General features: G+C 42.5%; 1 protein-coding gene across 2 annotated transcripts in view; it reads left to right on the forward strand.

Annotated features, from left to right (window-relative positions):
- rnaseh2a (ribonuclease H2, subunit A) overlaps nucleotides 1-13,086 on the forward strand; it is a 43,690-nt gene that overhangs the window by 10,093 nt on the left and 20,511 nt on the right. For both annotated transcript variants that reach the window (XM_084318633.1, XM_084318634.1), the window contains exons 5-7: nucleotides 1,682-1,769; nucleotides 3,452-3,589; nucleotides 5,512-5,599. In XM_084318633.1, coding sequence (XP_084174759.1) covers nucleotides 1,682-1,769; nucleotides 3,452-3,589; nucleotides 5,512-5,599 — 314 coding nt within the window. The remainder of the gene's footprint in view (nucleotides 1-1,681; nucleotides 1,770-3,451; nucleotides 3,590-5,511; nucleotides 5,600-13,086) is intronic.

Here is a 13,086-nt window from a genome sequence, read left to right on the forward strand (position 1 = left end):
AGTCGCACCACGGGTAGCGCCGAAAGCCACGGCGAGACCTACGTACAGCTGGCCAAAAATGTAACTTGGCGATGCAGACAACATGTTGCATTTGCACTGGATAAGGGATGTTATGTCTCTCATACATATAGAGAACATTTCTGGTGGACCAAATGTGAAAATTATACATTGTTTGATTTTGGTCTGCGTTCACCCTACCCTTTTTGGTGCGGATCTAATTTGTAAACAAAGGACATACAGTCGCCAAGTCGTTCATCTATTGGACTATAGCACTCACAAATGTAAACAGTTGCCGACAGCGCAATGAGAGAGATACTATTATGAGCACGGCGCAAGTCGACGAGAGAGAGAGATATGTTTGGTCGCAAGCTGTCACTTGGCGCTGTCACTCATTTGCTCTAGATTAGGTACTATATAAAGGTCAATCGCGTTCACACCAACAGCAAATGCACCATGGTCCACTTTGAAACTAACCAAACGCACCATGGTCTACTTTGAAACTAACCAAACACACCATGGTCTACTTTGAAACTAACCGAGTCCCAACTTTTCAAGAGGACCATGGTTCTGTTGTTTGGTCCTCAAAATAGTTCGGTTTGTGTTCACACCTGTACAAACGAAACGGACTATTGATCTAAAGGGACCATGGTCCACTTAAAGTGGACCAAACATGGTAGGTGCGAACGCGCCCAGTGTCTCTTCTCCTTTCAAACTTCGGACCCCATCACCCTCATCCTTCCCCCACCTACCTTTCTGACACTGCTAGTCCACGTATGGCTGGGGAGAGGGCATTGTGGTGGTCACTTTAAGAATAGTATAGCTTGAGATCGTAAATAGCTCTGTAAATAGCTCATGTACAGATACCGATATGCCTGTACTTTGTTTACTTGTTTATTGCACTATGTCACACTATTGGTTGGACTCTTATATTATTACTTGTATTTGCACATCGTTGCGGGCGAGACCCCCCGCATTTCACTGTATACCTGTATGCCGTGACAAATAAAACTCTTGTATCTTGTAGCTGAGGGTGTGAAATTGACTTTCCATTTAAACAAAAATATTATTATTATTATTATTTTTTACTATCTGGAAATTATACTATCAAAATGGAGAGTATTACTTACATATATTATTATTACTGCTTTTTATTTCAATTTGTTCTTATTTCTTTTAATTTTACTTAATTTCTTTTTGCGTAGTTTTTTTCTGTCACATCTGTATTTATGTTTTAATTAATTAAAATGTTTATTTATGTGAATTATATGTATGTTTGTTGTCGCCCTCCTTGGGTGGGATGGGGTGGGGTTAGGGGATAGGAATGGGGAAAGAAATGGAAGATTTGAAAGTATAACTGAAATGTACACATTTGCATAAATTCTTCCAAAAAGAAAAGATTTATAAACCACATGTTGCTATGATGGTCAGAGAAAATAGCTGCGACAGCCCACACAGAAGTATATCTTGGCCTTAGTGCACTTGCTGCCCAAAGAATGACACGCAGAAAAGTCCCGAACACAGCAAAACCGAAAGAAAGAAAATACATGCAGAAAATATTGACACACACTTGTAGTGTGTCTTAAGTGATGATTGAGAGGGATTATGTTTGTATGTATCTATACATAGTTTTATTTGGATAATTCTACTCATTATACCTATTAAAATGTCTGCATTTCCACAGGACAAAATACAACCTGAATGCTCTATCTCACGACGCTGCTATCGATCTGGTTCAGTATGCCTTGGACAGTGGTGTACAGCTCAAAGAGGTATGGAGGCTAATGATAAGGATTAAGTCTTACTCATATTGGTGAGTTTTACTGAACTGTCGTTTCACTGTCTGTACTCCTGTTGTGACCCTTTTTATGCTAAATAAAGTACCATGTGGTGCTATGAATATCAAAAAAGACATTTCATGTATTTTTAATACACATGGCATAATAAAGACATGCATGGTAGGTATATGCTCTTGCCATTGCCCTTGACCAAGGCACTGGCATTAGAAATGGAGTTGCCTTGACCAATGCACTGGCTTTAGAATTGGAGGTGCCTTGACCAAAGCACTGGCTTTAGAATTAGAGTTATCTTGACCAAGGCACTGGTATTAGAACTGGAGTTATCTTGACCAAGGCACTGGTATTATAACTGGAGTTATCTTGACCAGGGCACTGGCATTAGAACTGGAGTTGGTCCCTGGGTGCCTTGCTATGCTATTAAATTGTTAGGATGGGTTAAATGCAGAGGACAAATTCCTGGTATATGCAAACATTTATTTTGCACATAAAGAGATTTGAATCCTATTAACCACTTAAGTATCTGATCTGAGCACGTTGCAGCACTTTTCCCTCGTCTGCTGGCTCCGGGCTGCGTTTTTGCCATCAACCAATACATTGTTGAAAAGTTGAATTTGCCGCCTTTCGATCGTCGCCCTACTCAACCTATTGCATGCTTCCAGTCTCGAGAAACATCCGACGAGCGTCATTTGACAAGCCATTCGGACAAGTGACCACGTCCGGTCACCGCTGATGGCGAAAATTATTTACCACCTTTTGTAGCCAATGAAATTCTGGAGCCAACACTATCCCATGCAGGGGCTGATCGCAACGAGAAAGACTAATAAGAAGCCAGGGAAGTCCTTTGTTTTGACTAGAGCCTCGGAATCAATGGAAGCGGACGGCCATTTTGGATAATCATGCCGAATTAACGCAGGCACACGCATTACAAAAACCTTGTAAAACACAAATTTCCTGTGGGATTGTTATACACTTTGGACCTGTACTGTAGATAAGCCTCCAGGCTATGGAACAGTTATGTTTTCCAGCTCCTACCTCTCAACTGGAACTTAAAAACAGGCATCTGGCAAGTAAACAGAAATGTGATTACACAACCTTTATTTCAGTGTGTTCAAGCCTCTGTAACTCTATTTCTTCTTTGTTGTGGAAGAAAGATCAGAATGTTCCTTTTCAAAAGAGACCCGACTCATGCATGTGCTATAAGTATAAAGTATAATAAATCGCAAATTACTTTGGGTATGCAAACTAGCCCCATTTTTGCCCGATGCATATGTGGTTACTTGCCAGATGCCTTAATCTAACCCTAACTAACCTTACTGTCATGCACTTGTCCTAATATACTAACCAACACTATAGCACTCTACACTTTGATGAACATTGTTACTCAGCTGATAGAGTTGTACCCTTCCTGCTGTCTTGTTGTACAAAACTTGTAAGTCGCTTTGGATAAAAGCGTCAGCTAAATGACTAAACGTAATGTAAAACAAAACGAACCAAACTACAGTATATGACTATAAAACTATGATCATATCCTATCCATCTTACAAGTGGACACATGGACACAGAGAACACAACCTCCTCCTGCCTTCCATACTTTGTCCCCCTGCTACTGTCTTGCTGTTGTCCTTCATCCCTCTGCCTGTCCTGCTGTCCTGCAGGTGTTTGTAGACACTGTAGGCCCAGCAGAGAAGTACCAGGATAAGCTGTCCCAGCGTTTCCCAGGGGTGGAGGTGACTGTGAGGCCCAAGGCTGACTCCCTCTTCCCCATCGTCAGTGCTGCCAGTATTTGTGCCAAGGTCAGAGGACACTTATGACACTTTCTTTTTTTGCTCTTTTATATATTCAGTCTTGTTCTTTCTCACTGTCTCGAGTTTCACTTTCTCTCTCTCCTATGTCGAGCTTGTTCTCTTTTTTTATATTTTTGTATTATCCTTTAAAATAAGAAGTTGGTGTGGCGTATTGAGCCCAGCTCTCGGCGTTGCTACCGGCTTGGCCGGCCGTCATACTAACACAATTGGCAGTGTTAGAGGGTGGGATAGCCGGTGGGTGGGGATTGGTCGTTGTGGACAGCGACTCCTACAGGTCGGTTGGGTGACGCCGGTGCGGCGGAAACAGGAAGTATCGGGGGCAGCGTGAGCCTCCCACGGCACGCGTTACTCCTCGCCACAGAGTTCGAGCTGCTGCGGTGAAAAGATGCGACAGGCTGCCTCCTCGTGTACCGGAGGGGCCGCTTGTATCCTTTCGGCAAGCAACAAGCCCTTCCGCATTGCTCTGATTGGCTGAGCGCACGCATGCGCATGAGCCGCGACAAGCTCCTCAGCCAGGCAGCAATACTAAGCTCCGCTTAACGCAATTTATACAAATGGAAGTATTGATTTCGCCGTAACAAATCATTAAAAAAATATACCGTTAACTGGAATATGTTGTTTCTTTACACATATGTTGGATTATGTAATTGGTTTGTCATGACAAACCAATACAAAATCGCGAATTAACCGGTGGCTACAACAACACACAGTAACTACATGCATCATTGTTTACAATGAACGGTGGGGCTAATCGAAAGGACTGGACACGGACAAGTTAAACTAACCTAAAGTTAGTTGTTCACCAACAATCTACAGACACAAACAAACACAGAACCGGACTGTTATATTAAATTAATTGATTGCTGTTTAACGCGTCCGTGTCCAGTCCTTTCGATTAGCCCCACCGTTCATTGTAAACAATGATGCATGTAGTTACTGTGTGTTGTTGTAGCCACCGGTTAATTCATGATTTTTGTATTGGTTTGTCATGACAAACCAATTACATAATCCAACATGTGTAAAGAAACAACATATTCCTGTTAACGGTATATTTTTTTAATGATTTGTTACGGCGAAATCAATACTTCCATTTGTATAAATTGCGTTAAGCGGAGCTTAGTATTGCTGCCTGGCTGAGGAGCTTGTCACGGCTCATGCGCATGAGCACGCTCGGCCAATCGGAGCAACGCGGAAGGGCTTGTTGCTTGCCGAAAGGATACAAGCGGAGGGGACACGTGATGCAAGGCTTCTATCCTCACTACAGCCGACCAGTGGGAGTCATAGTCTAGCAACGTTCAAGACCGGGGAGGGAAGAATTGGAAATACGAAATTGGGATGGGAGAAAAATAGAAAATGGGGAGAAAAAGTGGAGAAAAAAAATTAAAAATAAGTTGGTGTAATCAAAGTTCAGGTTTAGTCTAACTAGCCTCCTAATAGTCTTGGTTGACTAAGACCAAACCAACTGATAATCGACTAATCTAAACTAAGGGTTCAGCCCTACAGTGATCTTAAGACTAGTATTCTAATAGACCCTGAGGGTACAGCTACAGGCTACAGTGATCTTATTATATTCCTCTTAGAAATGTATGATTCAGGGCCCTGATGTTGGGAGCCACTGATAAGTTGTCCAGGTTGTGTTTGTCTACAAGCCTTGTATTGCTGTCCCTTCTCAATAACGAATAGGTCAAGTGTGTTAACTGCTATTATGTAAAATGTCCTTCCATATATCCACAAAGAGATGCCCAGCATTCTAAAACTCAGCTGGCACTGAATCACAGGTTACTTGGTTATGACTATAGTGAGCATTGATTGTAGCGCTCGCATGGCTGCTACTGGCAATTGCGATGTATAAATTCCAAAATCTACAATCAACGGCTCAGCTGATGTTTCAAGGTGTGTTCATCCCCCAGGTGGCCAGGGACCACGCTGTGAAAGACTGGGGCTTCACAGAGGACCTAGGAGATGTGGACACAGACTACGGCTCTGGATATCCAAATGGTACTGTAGGCTACATCAGAACCCTTATAATCAACACTCATGTTTATCCCTATGCTACCAACAAAGAAGCCCCCTAAAGACTGATTCAGGGAGTGAGAGCTGATGAATCGTATAATATTGTGTCTGTGTAGTAAATAATATAATGTCTGTATGTAATATCCAAACTTTATATATACGTATATATATATTTGCACTACCATCACACCACCAAATGGACACAATACTAGGATTCACATTTTAATTATTTAACTTCCAATAATAATTATAATTCTCCAAATCTACTTACACTAATGTTAACATAATTTATAAATTTTAGGCATACATAGGGCGGCTGATTGGAGCACGCCTCTAACGCAGGAGACGCTGGGTTCGAGCCCAGCTCTCGGCGTTGCTACCGGCTGGCCGGTCGTTCATACTAACACAATTGGCAAGTGTTAGAGGGTGGGAAAGCCGGTGGGTGGGGATTTGACGTTGTGGACAGCGACTCCTACAGGTTGGTTTGGTGACGCCGGTGCGACGGAAGCAGGAAGTGACGGGGGCAGCGTGAGCCTCCCACGCGTTACTCCTCGCCACAGAGTTCGAGCTGCTGCGGTGAAGAGATGCGACAGGCTGCCACTTCGTGTACCGGAGGGGACGCCTATTCTTTAATTGGAGCTGAAGAGTGCTGCCGAGTGCTTCCGCGTTTTCCCTGATTGGCTGCGACACGCCCCGCGGCAGCCGCAGAGCGGAGCGGCAGAGCTCGGAGCGGAGCGGCAGAGCTTGCGGCATTATGTAGCCGTAATCCCCGATATTTTTCCATCAACGCTTAGCTCAACTGGTACGCCGCCGTGCTGTGGAGCCTGCAGTGCGTTTGGTCACAAGTTCGAATCACTTCAATTTATTTTTTTACGTTTATCATCTCTCGCTATAAACGTGCATTCTTCCGCTGGTTACGTTTAGGCATTCTTTCGGAGTTGGTTAAGGGGGTTTAGTTAAGGTTAGGCATTATTTCGGAGTTGGTTAAGTTAAGGTTAGGGAGGGTTAAGGTTAGGCATTCTTTCGGAGTTGGTTAAGGTTAGGGTTAAGTTAAGGTTAGGCATTATTTCGGAGTTGGTTAAGGTTAGGGTTAAGGTTAGGGACGGTTAAGGTTAGGCATTATTTCGGATTTGGTTAAGGTTAGGGTTTGTCACAGAGAATGCCTGTCTGTCTTTCTTGACGTGGAGGATGCAGCCTATTTCCGCACTGCCGCTCTCTCGCGCTGCCGCGGTCACATGGGCGTCATGGCCAATCAGAGAAACGCGACGCACTCTTCGGCTGTGATAAATATAGACGCGGAGGGGACACGTGATGCAAGGCTTCTGTCCTCACTACAACCGACCTGTGGGAGGCATAGTCTAGCAACGTTCAAGACAGGGGAGGGAAGAATTGGATATACGAAATTGGGATGGGAGAAAAATAGAAAATGGGGAGAAAAAGTGGATCAAAAACCTTTTTTAGGCAATAGGCATACATCTGTTATAAAATTAAAGGTTTCGTGCCATAATATTTTATTCCATCAAAATATGATCTAATCATTTGACTGTTTTTTAATATGGTCCATTTGCATGTTCTTGGTATCTGATTCTAGGGACATCTATGGATCTCAGGGAATGTATTCCCAGTGTCAGAAATACTGTGTCTGTTACTAGGCTTGAGTAAATTGTAATGAACCAAATGAGAATATCAATACAATTTTTTTTTAATCTTTGACTGTGAATAACACTATGCTAAAATTGAAAAAAAAATCTAAGCAAATGAATAAATGGAAGATGATTAAACAGAAGGTTTTGTAGATACAGTACTGAATTCTGCCATCCGGACACATTTGAAATATGATTATAGAATATAGAATATCAGGCCTAAAATGGTTATGTGATTAAAATGCGATTAATTAATTACAAATCCTGTAATTAATTAGATACATTTTTTTAATTGCCTGACAGCACTAATAATTATGAATGCTCTGTGGTTGAGTCATGGCTCAAATCCCCTTGTCCTCATGCCTCTCCCATCAATATTAGCTTAGTCTAGTTGTGATGGTGTCGAGCCCTATTGAAAATAAGTATCGGACTGAATGCTTTGCTTGCTGTACTTTGCCAAAAGCCTATCCTCCAGTTGCACACATCTTGGACTAAATATTTTGGGTGTTGAAAAACCGATGCTGATGTTGGCTGAAACCAACACTGATACCGTGTGATCCGTTGTTACAAATCTTCCCCGTCAAATCTTTTGAATATTTCCATCCCTTTCCCAGTAAACTGAGATGATTGGTATCTACAGATTCCTCAAGATCTCTAGTTTGAGGTAATGCCTCCATCTTCGCTTTGGCTTTAGAATTGAACTTCGCTCTGGCTTCCAAAAGAGGGTAATGTCTGTTGAATTGCCAGAAAGTCAGCCGGTTCTCGGTAATGCTAAAAACAAAAACACGCCAAAGCACTGAGGTACTTTTGTTGAAACGTTGAGATGCATAAATCTTTCAAATAATTCATAATTTTACCCTACAAATAATTTTGCAACCCAAAGATTTTGCCACATTATCGTTAGGTGATACTGATTGTCTGACCCACGGGTTAACTAGGGCAAAATACTTAAACCGATAGTAATGCCTCAAGAAACCTTAAAAAAAGAAAAATAAAAGATTTGCGTATAAATTGTCACCATAGTAGGGCTGACCCCTATTAATCGAATAGTCTACTAATAGATCGAAAGGAGCCGTAGTCGACTGCCAACCTCTTAGTCGAATGCAAAAAAATATATATATATTATTATACCTTTTTTTTTTTTTATCATTCTTTCCAAAATAAAAGAGGCATAGAAGTGTGGCTAACCCTAATGGCACGCATACCAGAGGCTAACTGCCTAAGAAAACAGCCACAGAGGCACTGAAAGAGGATTTCACCCATCTAATGAACACACTAGACTAGACCAATGGTTCCCAAAGTCGGGGTCGCGACCCAAAGGTGGGCCGCGAGCAGCCACGGGAGGGCCGCGAGATGATAAAAAAAAAAATCAAATTTTTTTTATTTTAATTTTTTTGTCAGGCCATTGAACTTAGAAGCAGGCCAGGACAGTGTTTCTAGTTGTATTCTAAAATTCTATTCTATTTTATTCTAAAATGTGACTATATGGTTTTATATTAACTTAATAAATGAACAAAAACGAAAAATCTACTTATTTCAACAAACATTTCAAACTAAATAACAGATTATGCACATAAAACGCTGAAAACAACCGAAGCAACAATAGTATTTTAATGAGGCTATTATTATTATCATTATTATTTTGCAACAAGTTAGCCCCCTCATAAATAGCACATATAAATGAATAACTAACTTTAACTAACTTAATAGGATTGAAGTGATATTTGGCTTAAAAAATCGGTCGCCTGGCAAAAAAAAATAAAAAAGCCTGACAATGTGCATTGGGCCGCGGCTCTCTGACGCCTTATTTTCTGGGTCCCGGCTTGAAAAGTTTGGGAACCCCTGGACTAGACCAGGGGTCAGCAACCTTTACTATCAAAAGAGCAATTTTCCCCCCTCCCATAAAAAAAAATCCTCTGGAGCCGCAAAACCAATTTACCCTTAAAATGAAGATAACACGGTGTATAACATTTTATATATAGTTATCCCCAAGCATACCCCACATTTAGCATAAAACGCCTGACGATTGCATACCCAAAGTAATTTGCGATTTATTATACTTTATACTTATAGCACACAGTTTGTTGCATTAATGGAATTGTAAAGCAACAAAAAGAATATTTTTGACTTTTTATTGCTATTTTTACTAGGGATGTCCGATATTATCGGCCTACCGATATTATCGGCCGATATTGGCATTAAAATGTGATATCGAAAATGATCGGTATCTGTTTTCAGTTTTTTTTATATTTTTTTTTTTTTTTTTTTTTTTTTTACATTTATTTAACCTTTATTTACCCAGGCAAGCAAGTAAGAACAAATTCTGATTTGATTTATAAATAAATATAAAAATAATTGACCGACACTGCGTTCTGGAACACCGAGGCGCAGCCGAGTATAGCTATACATTATCCCGCTTATTACATGGCTAACTTACTAACAATATACCTAATTCATTTTACACCATCGACAAGACGAGATCAAATGCAGACGCAGTTGTTCTGTGGCTCCTCTGTCATCGCCGGCAGCCGGCAGGTGTGTGGACTTGATTGCACTGATGTAGTGCAGCTGTGCATAATGGTAATGCTTAGCTTTCGTGACTGCGATCAAAATGCTTGATTGTGATTGGTCAATAGCGCTCTGTTGCCCCTAACAGCGGTCATTATTGCGCGTTGCCCATGCCAGCGGTGAATTATCGAGAAATAATTGACCGCTGTCAGGGGCAACCGAGCGCTATTGACCAATCACAATCAAGCATTTTGGCGAATGTTAAACGCCATGTAATAAGTAATGTTAATTACCTGAAATTATTCTGTTTTTTTGGGGGATACCGATATATCGGTATCGGTTGATATCGTTTGATATCGGTATCGGAAATTAAGATTTGGACAATATCGGTATCGGTAAAAAAGCCAATATCGAACATCCCTAGTTTTGACCGGTTATAACAAAGGAAAACCTCAAACTCTTATGAAGAGGAGAAAAAAGACTGGCTGTGTAGACCTACTTTGAAATAAAACACAGAAGAGGAGACAAAACACTGGCGTCTGTAGACCGACTTTGAAATAAAACCCTGAACTATGCAGGTATATTTGAGTCTTTCCCTTATTTGTGGAACATTTATAAAATAAAAAGTAGTCCACTTTGAAAAAAAACTACCATGTGTAGACCTACTTTGAAATAAAACCCTGAACTATGCAGCTCTATTTGAGTCCTTCCCTTATTTGTGGAAAATCTATCAAATAAAAAGTAAAATTTCAAAATATCAGGCATACAGGTAAGCCTGCATCGTTAGTCGTGAAAGCAAATTCATCTGTCCACGCTGAATTAAACCCTCTATTTTCCTCAGACTTTCCTTTTTTTGGATTTATCCATGGTTAGCTTACTGGGGGGTCGGAAACTCAAGATTAGCCACTTGCAAACAGCAGGGAGAGGCGCGGGGTGTGACGTACTGTATATTTTAGTTGATGAAATATATTTTCATTTCAGTACAGTATGACATCGATCTCCAAAATAAGAAAGTAAAAAAATATATATATATATATAATTATTTTTGGCCAGGGAGCCCCAGCTGATTGGCTAAAGAGCCGCATGCGGCTCCGGAGCCACAGGTTGCCGACCCCTGGACTAGACAAATATCAAGATGTATCCGTCAGTGGACCAATTGCATGCTTTCGCAGAGGACAAGAAGCCTTCCGTCGACTCCTTCAGACATTAAGCACCCCACAGCCCAAATGGAATGATAAAAAATAGTCGACTATCTGCTAATTTTGGCGACTACAAGTCGACTATACAAATCCTTAGTCGGGGACAGCCCTACACCATAGCATTAAGGTCTGAGAGGCTTCTCAAGTTCAAGTTCAAGTTCTTTAATAGTTGTCATACAGAAGTACAGAATACTTTCATACAAAATGCTTCTTACTGTTACGCTCCAGAGACTGTGCTAGACAAGATAGTATCAAATAACATAATAACATAATATAGCATGAATTTAGAAGAAGAAAATGAGGTCACAGTGTTCGGTATAGACATATGTACAATGTTCTGAGTTACCATATAATATACAATACACAATACTATGCAGTGTACTAATGTACAGTACTATCTAGTGCAAAGCAGAAATGGGATGAGGTACAATTTTAGGTACAATTTACAGTAAGGTGTACGAGTTGTAGTGCAATCCTTCATCCATAAATATAAAGTGTGGGGAGTGGGTGCTATAGTGTGTTTGTTTAAAGTGGGTGTGTGCTATAAAGTGTGTGGAGTGGGTGCTACAGTGTGTTTGTTTAAAGTGGGTGTGTGCGTGTGGATGTGTGTGCTATGTGCGTTTGGTGGTTGTTGTTGTGTAGTGTTCATTCATTGTTCGTTTAGCAGCCTGATGGCCTGGGGATAGAAGCTACTTCTGAGTCTTTCTGTGCTCGCCTTGAGACTCCTGTATCGCTTGCCTGACCGCAGCAGTTCGAAGAGGCAGTTGTTCGGGTGACTGGAGTCTTTAATGATTCTCTTAGCCTTGCCCTTGCAACGCTTGTAGTAAATGTTCTGGAGGGTGGGGAGCCCCCCTCCAATTGTGCGTTCGGCTGAACGTGTCACTCTTTGTAGTCTGCTTTGGTCTTTTGCAGTGCTATTCCCAAACCAGGAGGTGATGTTGCCGGTCAAGATGCTCTCTATTGTACATGAGTAGAAGTTCTTAAGGATCTTCTGGCTGACTTGGAACTTCCTTAGGCGCCTGAGGAAGTAGCGGCGTTGTCGTGCCTTCTTCACCACACTGTTAATGTGTGTGGTCCATGTCAAGTCCTCGGATATGTAGGCTCCGAGGTACTTGAAGCTGTTGACTCTCTCAACCGGTGCCCCGTCGATGCTGAGGGGGCTGTAGTCCTTGACCCCCGACCTCCTGAAGTCCACAATCATCTCCTTTGTTTTGCTGACGTTCAGGGAGAGGCTGTTTTCCTGGCACCATCCCGCCAGGACCTTGACCTCTTCCAGGTAGGCCCTCTCGTCGTTGGCAGAGATCAGGCCCACCACCACTGTGTCGTCAGCAAATTTGACGATTGTATTGCTACTCCGCTGAGCCACACAGTCGTGTGTGTACAGGGAGTAGAGGAGGGGACTCAGAACACAGCCCTGGGGGGCCCCTATGTTGAGGGTGATGGATGAGGAGGTGCAGTTGCCTGCTCTCACCACCTGGGGTCTGCCAGTCAGGAAGTCCAAGACCCACTGGCAGAGGTCATAGCCCAAGCCCAGGTCCCTGAGCTTGGCTATGAGTATGGAGGGGACTATGGTGTTGAATGCCGAGCTGTAGTCGATGAATAGCATTCTCACATAGTTCCCCTGCCTCTTGTCCAGGTGTGATGCTGCTGTGTGCAGCACATGGGATATGGCGTCCTCCGTGGACCTGTTGGGGCGGTATGCAAATTGCAGGGGGTCCATGTTGATGGGGAGGGAGGAGCAGATGTAGCCCTTTACTAGCTTCTCAAAGCACTTCATGGCTATGGAGGTGAGAGCTACAGGGCGGTAGTCGTTGAGGCAAGCAGGCTTGGATTTTTTGGGTACAGGGATAATAGTGGACTTCTTCAGGCAGGTGGGGATGACAGCCTGTTCTAAGGACAGGTTAAATATGTCAGTGAATACTGGGGCCAGTTGGTCGGCACAGACTTTTAGGACGCGGCCGGGGATGCCGTCCGGACCTGCTGCCTTCCTGATATTCACTTTTTTAAAGGTCCGCCTCACCTCATGCTCTGTTACCCTGAACACTGCGCCTCCATCAGCAGCCGACCCCCCCCCCCCCCCATTGCCGAGGCTTGTGAGCTGGTGTTGTTATTACCAGCATCA

This window comes from Notolepis coatsorum, assembly GCF_963971535.1.
Source record: "Notolepis coatsorum genome assembly, chromosome: 7".
Taxonomy (NCBI): domain Eukaryota; kingdom Metazoa; phylum Chordata; class Actinopteri; order Aulopiformes; family Paralepididae; genus Notolepis; species Notolepis coatsorum.